Source organism: Trachypithecus francoisi, unplaced genomic scaffold, assembly GCF_009764315.1.
Source record: "Trachypithecus francoisi isolate TF-2019V2 unplaced genomic scaffold, Tfra_2.0 Lachesis_group9, whole genome shotgun sequence".
In the NCBI taxonomy this organism is placed as follows: Eukaryota; Metazoa; Chordata; class Mammalia; order Primates; family Cercopithecidae; genus Trachypithecus; species Trachypithecus francoisi.
This window is the reverse complement of record NW_022681474.1, coordinates 43,668,579-43,683,889: the sequence shown is the minus strand read 5'-3', so window position 1 is coordinate 43,683,889 and position 15,311 is coordinate 43,668,579. Positions and strand designations below refer to the sequence as shown.

Below are 15,311 nucleotides of genomic sequence, written 5' to 3'. Positions count from 1 at the left end.
TTCTGGAGATGGGAAAACTGAGGCCCAGAGATGGGGAGGGATGCCCCCAGCATGCCAGGACCCATAAGAACAGCGGCCCCTTCCTGTTTCTCACCATCCCGGCTTGGTGGGTCTCTTCTTTGTGCAATCCTGACATGTTGCATAGCAGTTTAGAAAGTGACCCCACGTTAAGTGTCTTGGGCTCGGATCTGGACTGCCCCATTTCCTGGCAGTGTAGCTTGGGCAAGCCATGTAAACTCTTCATGCATTAGCGTTCCCATCTGAAACCTGGGACTAACCATACTTAGCTCATGGGTGGTTGTCAGGGCACAAAGAGTGCCTGGCCCTGACCAAAAATACCCAATGATGGAGCAACAGTGATTTCTCCATCCCAGGGCTTGGCAGGGCACAGGCCTGCGCTCCTGTGCAGATGGGAGTGGCAAGGCCAGTTCTGGGGGTGAGGCGCTAACCTCAGGCTGGGAGGTATCGAGGCCTATGGCTGGAACCCATATCCAGAGAGCAGAGGCCTAGAATTCTGCTCTCTGGATATGGGGCGCAGGGAAGCCTGGAGTCATGGTGTGCAGGGCACAGCCTCAGGCTCTCAGTGCCCACCCTGGTCCCCTCCCAGTCCCTGTGATTCTCTGCCTCAACAACCAAAGGCCACAATGTCACCTCTGTGCAAAAGGGATTCACTGTCTCAAAGGGGTGAGGAGATCAAGCTTCACCCTAAAGGATCACTCACTCATGGTGGGACTTCAAGCAGCTGGGGTGGAGTGACCAGTCAGGCTCTGGTGTTACGTGACAGTGTGTGGACATGTCTGACCTCCCTTAAAATGGAAGGAGCAGAAGGGACCCAGGGGTGGGGAGTGCATTCCATGGTTGGGCAGCTAGCTCTGTGGACATGAGCATGATCCAACAGAACCAGCAGCCTGAGGCCAGCCAGCGACCAGGCCCCAGGGTCCGCACCTGCAGGGGCAGGAGTGTGGCCAGAGCCACCATCTCTGTGGGGTTTCTGTCACCTTGGGAAAGCACAGTGCGCCCCCTAGGGGGCAGGAGGGGCCTGCGGGCCAGGGAGTGGGCTGGTTACCATTTTCTTCCAAGATGGTAACCCACTCATTAAAGGCAATTCATTCATTAAGAAAGAGAGTAAGCTGCAGAAGTAAGATCATCAACAGTCCGGTCTCTCAGCTTTTGTGGCTGCTTTCCTGCCAGTCCTGTTCTTGTGCAGCGGTTATCTTCGGATGCTTATCCTGCTCTCTTTGTAAGTATTTTCCCAAACCCCTAAGAAAAATCACCATAACTATTTTAATGGCTTTGTTGTCATTCATCCAAAGGGCATAACGTAATTTAGGGAACCCAGGCATTGTAGTTGAATATTTTGCTCATTCCAGATTTACATTGTCCTAACTCACGCTGTAATGGACATTTCTGAACATCTTTTTTGTCCACATGTCTGATAATTTCCTTGGGATAGTCGCCCAGAAATGGATTTTCTTAGGATAAGGAATGCACATTTGTTTAAAGTTTGAAGGCTTACAGAATTTTGAAGTTGTCATATAGAAATACAGTAGGAAAATATACCTGTTCAGTCCCCACCCAGCAGCATCTCAGAGTGCCTGTCTGCACACCTGCCTGGTTGGCCTTCACCAGATGCAGGGGCTGGAAGGACTGTAGAGGTGGAAGTGCCTCCAGAGTCACCAGATCCACCTGCCTGACCAGGACAAAGGCCCCCTCAGCAGCCTGCCTGATACTTGTTAACACAGCCTCTGCTTGCATACCTCCAGTAAAAGGGAGCTCACCACCTCCCAGCCAACCTCAAGAGATTTCATGCAGGAATGGGAAGAAAACACTGAACCATTCTGAAGAAGTGCCCAGCCAGTGTGAGCCTCTTCCACATCTCTTCCCCAGCCGCTGGCCTGCCTGGGGGGCCCCTCCCACTTCCCCGCCCTGCAGTGCTGCCTTCTTTGCTCCTTGGCTTGGCTCCTCTTTCCCACCCCTACACTGGCCACAGTTTCCCACTTCCCAGGCTGCCCTCCTGTGACGATCCAAGCCCCAGTCTGGAAGTCAGAGGATCCCTCCCTCCCCCGAGCTCAGTCAGATTTACTGAGTGTGTCCTTGAGTGAGTCCTCTTGCCTCTCTGGTCCCCAAAGAGCCTGTCTGTGCTACAAGGGGTGGTTTCTGAGCTCCAGTGAGCTTTGCCCAGCCTCTTGGCAGATGTCATCCCCCAGAGGGGTACGTGGCAGGGGCCTGGGTCAGGAGAGCCTGGTCAGGCCTGGCATCCTTCCCAACCGGGCGGGTGGTGGCCCCTGCAGTGCTGTCAGCAGTTACCGTCTGTTTCATGCTGAAGTTTATGAGAAGAGGCTGTGCCTTTCTGGGAGGAGGCGGGGCTGGGGGATGGTGAGGGTGTGGGGGGGGTGAGTAGAGAAGCCTTTGTTCCGTTAGAAATTCCTTCTCCCCTTGGCCCTGCCCTCATTTGTAAGCATAAACAATGTCGGGACTGAACCCTTCCAGGAAGTGGCTCCTCGCTGCTGAGAGCTGCCCACAGTCCTGTCTTCTCTTCCATCTACTGCCTTTACCCCTGCCCTACAGGCCACCTCTACCAAGGTCACAGCCAAGGCCTGACACTGGACTGGGCTGAGGGGAGGCCCTAGGAATTTTCTTATAAAATTCCTGCTAGGGGGTCTCTCCCCAACAGCACAAGCCTCCATCATGGTGGGGACAATTTTGGGAGTGGCAGACAGAAGAGGTGAATCAAGTGTGGCCTTGTGGAAGAGCTTGCTGGGCCTAGCCTGCTGCCCTTCACGCACTGGAAGCACTTTGGCAAGTCCCACCCATTCCCTGTGCCTCAGTTTCACCATCTGTTAAATGGGTTGATAATGTCCCCTGCCCCACAGGATCCTAGGAGAGTTCGTTGGGGGCCTGGTGGGCTGTGGAATCCTGAGCATAAAGCCCAGCACGCAGGCGGTGCCACACTAACGCCAGTTCTCTTTCCTCTTTCCTCAACCTCTGCCACCAGTGTCCCCAGAGCTTCTGCAGCATGGTCCTTCCATGAGAATTCTAGAAAGTGAAGACGCCTAATGCTGTTTCTTCTTTTGCTTGCCAATCCGTTCCTACCCAGGGATAGAGAGTGACCCAGATGTCCCTCCCAGGTTTCCCTCCCATGTCTGGAACCATCCTCCTGGGACTAATGCCTGCGGACCTCAGCCCTAGCCTTTGCAATACCTCAGATACCTCTGCTCCCTCTCCTAGTGCAGGCAAGGAAGAAGAGAATCACCCTGAAGTAGCTAATGGTGACCGAGCACTTGCGGTGTGCCAGCAACTGAGCTGAGACCTTTACACGCATGAATGTGTCAAACCCCAATAGCCCCGGGAGGCAGGTCCTTTATCATCATCCTGGTTTCCAGATGAGGAAACCAAGGCATGGAGAGTTTGAATAACTTGACGAGGAACCCCCCAGATAGTCACAGGCAGAACCAGATGTCATTGCAGGCATCTGGTCCTGGAGACCACAATTTGAGCCACATCCCATGCAATGGTGTGTTGGAGCCAGGCCCTCCCAGTGCCTGGCCTGACAGCAGCCATGGGAATGGTGCGCTGAGGACGTCTGGTCCTGCAGGAGGCTGGGGCCCCATCCCTTGCCTGCCAAGCAGCCCACACGCCCTGATGGATGGCTCCAGACGGCTGCTTTTCTAATTACATGGTGCGTCCATGCTTCCTGGCTCACCCCTCGCTCTTCTCTTTCATTTTCCTGTTCCCTTCAGTTCGCACTCAGTGTCTCCTTTATCTGTGTGGGTTTCCTTCCTGTTCATTTCTGAAGCAGGGGCTCGGGGAACAAATTCCCAGAGTCCACCTCCAGTGTGGCCTCAGTCCCCATGCTTCACTCTGCCCAGTGTCCTGGAATGACTTGACCCCTCCTTCTGGTACCTTGACCCCTGCCCTTTGCCCCAACTGTGTGAGGCCAGGCACCTGGTCCTGTGAGCTCTCTGAGCTAAGAGGCCTGCAGAACCAGCTCCAGAGTGAGCCTGGGAGGTGAGAGTCCCCAAGTTCCCACCTTCAATCAAGGAATCTCAGACCTCAGCATCAGGGAGGCACCCACGCCTGCCCCCTTATCCCCTCTGAAGACGTAGATGCTTCTGGGGAGACATGGGGGAGGGAGTTCATCCAGTGCTTTATTTCAGATGATGGAAGATGAGGGGTTGTGATAGAGGGGATGGCTTAGAAGCCACAGGTTTCAGACCCCAGGTGAAGGAGAAGTGGGCACCAGAAATGGTCAGAGGGACACCCACTAACTTGAGATCGACAGAGCTCAGTGTGTCTTCAGAGGCACACATTGACCCCTCTATTACAAACTGACTGACCCCCGGGCCCTGGCTGCCCACTGAGCACTCCCTCGGGTGTGGCTGACCCCTCTCTCAGATCTGACCAGTGCTGAGGGCAGCCCTGCCCTGGAACTCAGGCTGAAACTTCTCCCAAGAATGTTACAGCTGCCAGGAAGGCCACTGAGGATCCAAAGACTTTAGGCAGTGGGCCCAGGAGATCAGGGTGGTGTTGGTGTCACTTTCTAACTTTAGATTTGCTCACTCAGCACGCATGTCCCCCCTTAGTGTTTTGCCTGAAATTCTAGCAGGCTGTCATCGAGTGGTAGTAATGGCGCCTGGGACAAAGAGGCATGATTAGTAAAGGAAGAAACTATGTACCAATTTTATATACCACTTTTTGTTCTACATTAATAAATAATAATAGTACTAATATTCCTGTTTTGCCTTGTGTGCGAGGCACTGTTCTAAATGTTTTGCATTTAATCCTCAGCTCATTTAATCCTCAGAACAGTCTTATATGGTAGTTACTGTCCTTATCCTTGTGAAGTAACTTACCCAAGATCCCAGAGCTAGGATCTGGATCCAGAGTGTGTGCCCGTAACCATTACGCACCACTTCATAAATGGGCAGTTCCCCAAGGAAAGTTACTATGGCAACATCATCTCATAGCCCAGCGCTTCTTTAATGTAATGGCATATTAATTCCCTGGGGCTCTTGTTAAAATGCAGTTCTGATTCTGCAGATCCAAGGTGGAGCTGGAGACTCTACATTTCTAACAAGCTGGTGGCGCTGTCGCTGTTGGTCTGGGGACCACACTTTGAATAGCCACTGTGGAGAGCCTGCGTTTAAGCCTCTCCAACTCAAAGTCTGTGAAGGCCTAGTAGAGAACATATATTCAGCTGCAGCTGGTGGGAGCAGAGGTGATGTGGAGGAAGCTGATGGGGTAGCCACTCCTTAACCTCAGCCGGCAGGGATTCTAGATCAGTGTGGTCGTATTTCTGTGTGAAATCTCCCATTTGCAAATATTAGGGTAACTCATTCAACTTTTAAAAACACTTGCAGCTTGCATGTGAATGTTCATAATAGCATTATTCATAATAGCCAAACATTAGAGAAAGCCCCAGTGTCTATCATCTGATAAATGGGCTAATAAAACATGGCATATCCATACCATGGAGTATTATTTGGCAACAAAAAGGATTGAAGTGTTGACATATGCTGTAGCATGAACAAACCTTGAAAACATGATGCTAAGTGAAACCAGACACAAAAGGACAAATGTTGTATGTTTCTACTTATATTAAATACCTAGAATGAGGAAATCCAGACAGACAGAAAGTACATTAGTGGCTGCCTAGGGCTGTGTGGGGTAAGGAAGTGGGAGTAGGATGGGGAAGGACTATTACTGGGTATAGGGCTACTTTTGGGGGGCAATAAAAACATTCTAAAATTAGATTGTGGTGATGACTGTAGAACTCTGTGAATATACTTAAAACCAATTGATTTGTCCACTTTAAATGGGTAAAATGTAAGCTACATGAATTATATCTCAGTAAAGCTGTTAAAATAACACTATGTGGGAGATAGCTTGTTTCTTTCATATATAAAATGCAGTTACAAATCAACAAGAAAAATATTAGGCTACTCTTGCAGGAAAAAAGAATCACAAATAGTATGAACAAATCGTTCACAAAGGAAACACAAGTGATTCTTTTTTTTTTTTTTTTTTGAGATGGAGTCTTGCTCTGTCGCCCAGGCTGGAGTGCAATGGCCCGATCTCGGCTCACTGCAAGCTCCACCTCCCGAGTTCATGCCATTCTCCTGCCTCAGCCTCCCGAGTAGCTGGGACTACAGGCGCCCGCCACCACGCCTGGCTAATTTTTTGTATTTTTAGTAGAAACAGGATTTCACTGTGTTTGCCAGGATGGTTTTGATCTCCTGACCTTGTGATCCGTCTGCCTGAGCCTCCCAAAGTGCTGGGATTACAGGCGTGAGCCACCGTGCCCAGCCAACACAAGTGATTCTTAAATGCATGGCAAATTCACTCTTGCTCATAATAAAAGACACACAAGTCAAAGCTCCTCTGAGAAGATTTTCTACCTCTTAGATTGGTGATAATGAAAACTCTGTTGATGCTGATGTGGAACGTTAAGTTGGGATACCTGCAGTATGTGGAGAGGGGCAGTGGGAATTTGCTCTTTAAAAATTAGTGGTGCTCATACCCATTGACCCAACAATTTTACTTCTATATTCACAAATACACTCACACATGTGCAAAATGATACACATATGAAGTTGTTCATTATAGCATTGTTTGTAATGATGGAAGAACAGAAACAAGCTAGATGTTCTAAAATAGTAACTGGTCCATGCACTATGGAGCTTGCATGGACTCATACTGTGTGCAGCTGTTAAACTGAATGCAGTAACTCTATTTGTAGTGATGTAGGGAAAACTCTAACATGTATTATTCAGTAAGAAAACAGTAGCCAGGCACAGCTGTATGCACCTGTAGTCCCAACTACTCAGGTGGCTGAGGCAGGAGGATCCCTTGAGCCCAGGAGTTTGAGTCCAGCCTGGCCAATATATCGAGACCCTGTCTCGAAAAAACAAAATAAGATAAAGTTTTAAAATGGAAGATGCAGAACCAGATGGATAATCTGTTTCCATTTTCATAAGGGAAAAGAATGTATGTACAAATTTGTATGTCATAAGCATCTATAAATGCAGGGCCCGCCTTTGGAGTGGTATGAGGAAAATTGGATTGCCTCCTAGTAGAGGAGCTGACTGGGTGCAGGGAGGAGGAAGACTCATTGGCATTGCCACCAGTTTCTGTGCTTGTATTGCCTCTTCAATGACCCTTTAAAGCACACTGCTGGGTAGGCCAAAGAGTGTCTGTGTGCAGGACCATGAGACCAGCTGCCCTTGATGACGTGTGAGTTAAGGAAGTAATTTCCAGCCACCACTGAATACTTTACTCCTTAAATCTAGAAGAGACGTGCCCCTCTGTTTTTTCACCATCTCCTCTGTTTTCTGTTCCCCATGTGTCTCCCAGCCTTTGGATCCTGTCTGTGCTCTGGGGACATCCCTGATATTATCTAGACTGGGGACAAAAGGGGCCTGTACACATGGACACAGGACATGAAGACTGAGGCAGAGGCCAGAAGAGCCCCATGGGGCATCCTCTTGGCCTTTGGACCCCAATCCCCTGTGTTTGCTTCCTGCCCCATAGGCACGCCCCAAAGGCGAGGGCCTGACTCCATACCAGGGCAAAAAGCGCTGCTTCGGCGAGTACAAGTGTCCCAAGTGCAAGAGAAAATGGATGAGTGGAAACTCCTGGGCCAACATGGGGCAGGAGTGCATCAAGTGCCACATCAACGTGTACCCGCACAAGCAGGTGAGCCAGGTGGGCTGGGGCCTTCTCAGAAGGACCATGGGAGGGCGACTTTTCCCTTACCGGGCCTCAGTTTACTCCCTCCTATGAGGGATATCTCTCTAAGTTGACCCTTTCTTTCCTTGTCTCATCTGAAATGGGAGGGAAGGGAAGGGAAGGAGAATGATGGGGCAACTGTACCAACATCTTGAGACCAGGGAATCCCAGCAAATTGTAAAACTAGTGAACAGGGCTTGCTGTTGTGAGACAGAGACGTGAGGACAGCAGGAAGCAGCAGAAAACTCCAATTTCCTTCCTTGATCCATCCAGTTGGCCAATGTCAACAGGGAGTCTGTGTGCACCAGGCCCAGGCATGTGGGAGGGATGGGGCCAGCTCCTCCTAGGAAAGTCTTACCTCAGGCAGCTGCACAGGAAAGCCACTCAGAGGAGCTGCTGCTGACTCGGGGACCTGGAGGACAGGGGGAAGCTAGGCCTATCACAAGTTGGGGGCTGGTCATCCTAGGAAGAGGGCACAGCAGGTACAAATGCCCTGAGGCCATAAGGACTTGGAGTGCTCCAGGCCCACAGCTCAGTGAAGGAGCAGGAAAGGGCAGTGAGAGGCTTGGGGCAGAGGGCTAGATGGGGCTGTCACAGAGCCCTGGGGGCACTCGAGGAACCCAAGAGCAGCAGGGCTTTCAGATTCGTTTTAAGTCAGTTACTCTGGTTGTGTGCAGAGATTGAGTGGGGAGATCAGTGGGAAAGACAACACCATAGCCCTCATACAAGCTGGGAGGGGACTGAACTCTGGAGGTGGCTCTGGAGCTGGATGGGACACCACCAAGCATCACCAGATTGGTGGTGGAATGTGGGGGAAGAACAGGAGCCCAGGAGAACAGTTCCACCCCAGGCAGGCTAGAGCACCTGAGTGGATGGAGGAGGTTGTTCCTGAACTGGGCAGCCTGGTGGGGACACACGTGCTGGAAATGAAAGCAGGGCTCTTCTGATACAGATTACATTTGAGATGTTCGCAGTAATCCAATTAGAGACGTCAAGAAGGCGGTTAGATTTATAATTCTGAAGCTCATGTGAGAAGTCAAGATGGCCCATACATAAGTGGGTGTCATCAACCTAAACATAGTAGGGAATGGATTTGAGTTCCTGTAGAAAGAATGTGGACAGAGTAGAGAAGGGATTCCCTAGACCAAGTGTTGCTGAATCCCAGTGTTTGATGGTCAGATAGAGGAGGAAGACCCAGTAAGGAGAAGGAGAACCAGGGAGCGTAGAGTCCTGGAAGCCGGGGGTGGGGTTCAGGAAGTGCTGTTGGAGGCTTGACTGGTGTTTGGTGCTCAAATGTCAGGTATAGAGACCACAGAGGAGTGCCTTGGAAATTTGGCAATAAGGAGATGTTCCTCAAACTTTTACAAAGCAAAACAAAAGTATCACTTTTACCTGGGGAACTTGAACTACAACCAGGGTTTGAGAAGCACAGAAGCCCGGCCAGTCACGTGTGAGGGCGAGAGTGGAGGTGCTGATTTGTAGCTGGCCTGGAGGTCAGGGCAGTGTCCATGGAGCAGTGTCAGGGGAGGCTGGTGTGGATCTGGCTGCAGAGGGAATGCCTCATTGTCCACTCTCTGGAGGAGAGTTTGATTGTGGAGAGAATCACAGCAGTAGCCACAACCAGGAAGGAGCCCTGGAGCTAGGTGTTGTGGAGATGGTAGAGCCTGGAGCCCAGTGCAGTCTGGTGAGAATGATCTAGAAGACAGCAAAAGGCTGATGATTCGGGGGCAAAACGGGGGATGCTTCACCTATCAGCACAGGAGGGAGGGAGAAGAGGGGGTAATTAGGAAGGTCCATGGGTTGGATGGTGCAAGAAGAACCTCACATCCAACGCTTCTGTTTTCTCAGCAAATGGAAGACAAAGTTCTCAGGTAGGAGTGAGGCGGGCTGGGGTGGGCTTGAGGAAGGACGAGCAAGGAAGCAGCCTGCTAGGGAAAACTGGCTGGACCACCCAGCCGCATCCCAGGCCCGGGGGAGATGCGTGATCCTAATGCAGTGGCAGGTGTCAGCCTAGTTCCGTGACTTGCTCCAGCACAGCTCGCCTGGCAGGTGCAGGCCAGGCCTGGTGTACAGAGGGTCCACAGGACAGAGGTTGGCTGGGTGAGCACTCCAGAGGGCAGATGGCTGGGGGGTGGGCATATCTGTAAAAGCATGATGACGGTGCTTCATCATGGGGCATCAGCAGGGAGGGGAAGCTAGAGAGGCCCGGTGGAGAGGGAGGCTGGGTGGGCCTGTGGACTGGGTGGAGTCTGGGAGCCAGTGGAATGGAAGGAGAAAAGGAGGGGGCAGAGACGGGTGGTTTCTGAAGAAGCCCAAGTCTAGGGTGTGGCTGAGGGGTGGTGGGAGGGAAAGGTCACTGTCGATGAGGTAGCGGGGGATGGAGGAGCCAGGGGTGGGGTGGGCCTTCCATGTGTGCTGAGTCACCACAAAGGACAAGCAGACAGAGGAGGCAGGAGGGGAGAGAGCTCTGGGAGCTATTGGGGGAAGGCTCCCGTGAGGGAGAGATGTGGGGCAGAGCTCTGATGGGGTAGAAGGTCAGTAGACTGGGGGCATGGAGGATAGCTTGGAGCCTGGAAGGGCAGATAAGTGGTCTGGGAGGGAGGAAGGGAGGAGGGAAGGCAGATAATGGTTGCTGGCTGGGGGCAGGAATCAGGAACAGCCCAGTTTCTGCAGGGCCTCAGATGTATGGGGGCTGCTAGGGTCTGTGCTGACCGTCCTGGGGGCTGGGTCCTTACAACCCCCTCTGTGACTTAAGCAGAGAGGCAGCGCCCAGCCCATGCACCCAAGCCCCACAGGAACCGAGTCTCTGCAGTGGCTCCAGCCCTCGGCCCCTGCCCCGATATCACCCCAGCATCTGGCTGGGCAGGGCTCCTCACCATGCCCCTTCCATAATGCCAGGCCCATTCCTGGCTTATGTCGCCATCCCCAAGCTGGCAACGGCCTCACCTGCCTCGCCATCTCCATCCTGCCAAGCTCAGTCCCAGCACAGCCTCCCTGACCACCTGTCCCCCATCTCCACATTCCGAATCAGCTCTCCCAGGACCCAATCTAAAGGATCCCTCAAGAGTGTGTGTCTGGGCCCTTCCCCTCTCCCAGTCGTTAGGCTACTATTTAGCACCTACTGTGTGCACTGGGGACACTGAGGCCCCAAGAGGAGACAGGAGTTGAGCAGGGTGACCAGTCAGCTGGTATCAAGGGGACTTGGAATCCAGGTCTCCCACCACCCAGGGCTCGATCTCTCCTGAGCTCCCAAGCTGGGAGGGGGTGGGAGGGTGGTGCCTCTCTATCCCCCAATTGTCGAGAGCCTATAAAGAGTGCAGCGGTGGTGCTCCCCATGGCGCCCTGTGGTGGAGAGGGCTGGTTTATTTCTCCTGCACCACAGAGCCCTGACCTGTGCGGCCTCCGTCTCTGGAGAAAATCCACCTCCCCTCTCTCCTGGTCGCCACATCTGCTTCCTGTCAGCCTCCAGCTGCAGCTCCCCCTGCCGGCTCTGGTCCCCCCAAGAAGAAAACGCCACTGGGCCTTGCCTTGCTGCAGGGAGTGGGGGAGGCCCTCCACCACGGTCAGCCCCAGCTGCAGTGTTTCCCGTCCACAGAGGGGAGTGTCTTGACAGCTTCCCCAAGCATCTCGCCCAGTGGCAGGCCAAGCGGGGCTGAGCAGTCGGACCAGGGCCCACAGAGGGAACCTGCACCATGGGGTCACGGCCAAGGAGGGGGCGCAGCTCAGATGAGCCCAGGAGGGCGCTGGCAAGGATGTTTCGAGAGCATTTCACCCGGGACTTCGCTGCTTCCCCTGCCCCCATGCTGCCCCAACCCTATATAACACATGACACCAATACTGGCCAACATTTTGAGTGTTCTCTATGTGCCAGGCACTGTTCTAATCCCTTTGCATAGACTAACTTACTCTTCACAGCAACCCTATCATGTAGCATTAGCCTACAGACTTAGCCCCCATTTTATGGAGGAGAAAATTGAGTCCCAGAGAAGTTAAGTGATTTGCTACAGGTCACACTGTGATCACTAAGTCATCCAGAGCTTTTTATGGTTATAAAATACTTTAAGACAGTCATCTCTGCTGGGCGCAGTGGCTCACACCTGTAGTCCCAGCACTTTGGGAGGCCAAGGTGAGAGGATTGCTTGAGCCCAGGAGTTCAAGATGAGCCTGGTCAATATAATGAGACCTCATCACTATAAAAAAATTTTTTTAAACAATTAGCCAGGCATAGTGGTGCATGCCTGTGGTCTCAGCTACTTGGAAGGCTGAGGTGGGAGGATTCACTGCACTCCAGCCTATGTGACAGTAACCCTGTCTCTAAAAAAGACAGTCGGCCAGGTGTGGTGGCTCACACCTGTAATCCCAACACTTTGGGAGGCCAAGATGGGTGGATCACTTGAGGTCAGGAGTTCAAGACCAGCCTGACCAACATAGTGAAACCCATCTCTACTCAAAATACAAAAATTAGCTGGGTGGTTGTGTGCACCTGTAATCCTAGCTACTTGGGAGGCTGAGGCAGGAGAATCGCTTGAACCCAGAAGACCGAGGTTGCACTGAGCCGAGATAACACTACTGCACTCCAGCCTAGGTGACAGACTGAGACTCTGTCTGAAAAAATAAAAATAAATAAAAAGTAAAAAGAAGACAGTCATCTTATTTACTTCTCTGTCACTCATACACACACACACACACACACACACACACACGCACGCACACAAAACTAGGAAAAAGGCAATGAATGTTCTTAACCTCCCACCCAGGTCCCAAAAGGACAAGTCAAGGTTGTGGAGAAGAAAGGTCCTTCCCAACAGCCCTTGGCTGATAGGTGGCAGAGCTGGCATGCAAAGCTCTGTCTGTCAGACTTTGGTGATACCATGTCATATGGAGACACTGCAGAAGACACCAGACACAGAGTGTTCCAGAACAGTCTTCAAAACAAACTGGCGATGACCCCTTTAGTCTCCATGGAGGTTCTGCGCTCAGTCCTGGGCCTGCCAAACCTCTGTCAGCCCCAGAGATGAAGACTCAGAAGGCAGATGCCAGTCAGGGTGGGTGCAGCTGGCAGGTGCCAGTCAATTTCCAGGGGAGAGCGCTGTGCCTGTGAAGATGGCCTTCCCTCCACCAAACACAGGAGGTGCTGTCCTGGGGACAGAAAGCCAGGGACTCAGGCTGGGAGGGAGTGCAGCAGTCTGGGGTGGGCACTGGTCATAAGCTGGTCCTGAGCCCCAGTACAGTGCAGCCAGTGGGGCCAACTGCAGGCAGTAGGCAGCATGTCCCTGCAGCACAGGGCTTGGTAACAGCATGTGTGGCGGGAAGGCCACACACCTACCACCTCCTCATTGCAGGCCCCAGGGATGTCCCTAATGTCTTGGAGCCTCAGTTGCCTCATCTGTGGAAACTCCCTTCCCCATACATCTGTGGCCTGTTTCCTCCCTGTGCCACTCACAGGGAAGTGGTGACATTAGGTGTGTTCCAGAGTGGCCTGACTTAGGTGGCAGTACTTTGCCATATAACGTGTAAGCCATGGGGAGTGAGGGCTGTGTGGGCCCTGCTGAGTCTGGCCTTTCTGGCCTGTCCTGGAAGACTGGGTGCAGGAAGAGGCCCTGGCCAGCCGAGGGGGTGGGGGCTGCAAACCAGCTTGGGTTTGGGGTGCTGGAGGGGACACTTCACGACTATACTAATCGGACAGTCCTTGGGAGCCGAGCAGAGTCTGTGGCTGGATCTCCAGGATGAGGCGACAGGGACCCAGATTCTAACTCAAGGTGGAAAAGCCTTCTTACAGTCCAGGCAGTAAACTGAGCTGTGGGCTCTGCCAGCAGGCCTAGGGGCACCCAAGCCCTAGATGGAGGAGCTGTTGGAGGTCTCCCTGGGACATCCAGGAGAGCAGGGAACTTACCCTTCCTAGGTTCTTTCACCTTGGGATCTTGGCTCAATTTTGATGGCCCTGCACCAGCTGGTGTCCCCCTCCCACTGATAAGACAAAGCACAGACAGCTTCTGCATGCCGGGCTCTTTGTATTCATTATCTCCATTGAGTTGTCTGGTGAGAACAAGCCCATGAAAAAGCTGTTATCAGCATCCCTGTTCACAGATGGGAGCATGGAGGCCAGAGGGGGCAGGTGGCCTACCCAAGGTCACACAGCTCTTAGGTAGAAGAACCGGCATTCGAGCCCAGGTCTGACAGGAAGTCAAACTCCTCTCTTCCCTGGCCAGGACGAAAGCTGGACAGGGAAGCCAGTCATCTGAAAGCCCTTTGAGATGTGGTTGACATGTCTGACTTTCCCTCTAGGCCTTAGCTTTGTGACTTTAAGCCTGGGAGCACAGAGCTGGGTTTTATGACCCCTGGGCCAGGGGCAGGAGGGTGCTCCCTGGATCAGAACCCTCCCACCACAGTCTCCCCACCTGTCTTCTAGAACCTTCTGACTCTTCCATTCCCAGACCACTCTGAGTGTCCTCTTGGGGCCAAGACTGTGGATTGGGTGGAGAAGCCAGCATACTACTTTTGAGCCATTCACAGCCTAGCCAGGGGGACAGAGCACACCCTCTGCTGCCCTCCCCTGCTATCCCAAGCCATGGTCTGCAGTCTGGGTTCTCCTGCCCTCTCTCCTAGGCATGTGGCCCCCCGGCTGGCGCTAACCAGCTTCCCGTGAGACCCCCATGTCCATGCAGGGGACCCTTCTGCAGGCAGGGGCTCCAGCTGGAGAGAAGGCAGCATCCCCGTGAGCTGGGCAAGAAAGCGTCCACTTAGGAGCTGCTCCTCATGGCCTCCATAAACTCTCCAGGGAAACAAGTCTTCGCCAGCTTTGGCAAAGGGGAGGAAAAGAGCGAGTGGGGAAGCTCCCTACCTAATAGAAATGTGCTCGTCTGTGCCTTCCGCTGTCCAGTTCACTCACTCCCAAGTGTCTCTCTGGATCCTCACAGTCCCCCTGCAAACGAGGCACTGTCAATGGCCCACTTCACAGACAAGGAAACAGAGGCTCCCTGCGATCACCCAGTGAGTGGGTGGCATGATAGGCCCGGCAAGTCACCTCCCTTCTCTGGGCCTCAGTTTCCCTGTTAGAAAACTGAGATTTCATTCTTGCAGCCTCAACAAATAGGGCACTGGGCCAGCCCTGAGATGTGGGGGTCAGTCAACACCCTGGCTCTGACCTCATGGAGCTCGCTCACCAAAAGCCCGAAGCACTGTGACTGTGTCCGAGTTAGGCTTCCCTTGAGTTCTGAGGCCACACAAGCAGGGGTGCAAGTGGAGAGTGGCCAGGGAAGAGGCGCCGGATGCTGGGGTCAGATGTGGGTCCAGGCCTCTGTTGCTGTGGGCCTGGGTTTCCTCATCTGGACAGGCTGCACCCGTGTCCTGCCTCTAACCTGGTGAGCTTCAGGTGCTGGCTCCTCAGGGAGCACTCAGGGCAGAGCAGAGTAGTGCACATAGCCAGGGTGCTGAGCACAAGACCCCTCCACAGCCGTGGCCCAGCCCAGGGCCCCACCTGTACCCCAGGACTCAGATGCCTGCATGCGGGCTCAGCAGGAGGGCCCCGGCACCGTGATTGAAATGACCTGTGACCACAGGTGCCCCCTCCCCACCCTGCATCG

General features: G+C 53.0%; 1 protein-coding gene and 1 long non-coding RNA gene across 2 annotated transcripts in view; one reads left to right on the top strand and one right to left on the bottom strand.

Annotated features, from left to right (window-relative positions):
- ZCCHC24 (zinc finger CCHC-type containing 24) overlaps nucleotides 1–15,311 on the top strand; it is a 64,225-nt gene that overhangs the window by 44,578 nt on the left and 4,336 nt on the right. The window contains exon 3 of the mRNA XM_033209413.1: nucleotides 7,531–7,695. Within this exon, the coding sequence (XP_033065304.1) occupies nucleotides 7,531–7,695 (165 nt within the window). The remainder of the gene's footprint in view (nucleotides 1–7,530; nucleotides 7,696–15,311) is intronic.
- On the bottom strand, nucleotides 12,604–14,651 carry LOC117082606. The gene is made up of 3 exons (XR_004436706.1): nucleotides 14,570–14,651; nucleotides 13,622–13,764; nucleotides 12,604–12,867 (listed from the first exon to the last, which is right to left on the bottom strand). It is a non-coding gene; the product is annotated as an uncharacterized LOC117082606 (long non-coding RNA).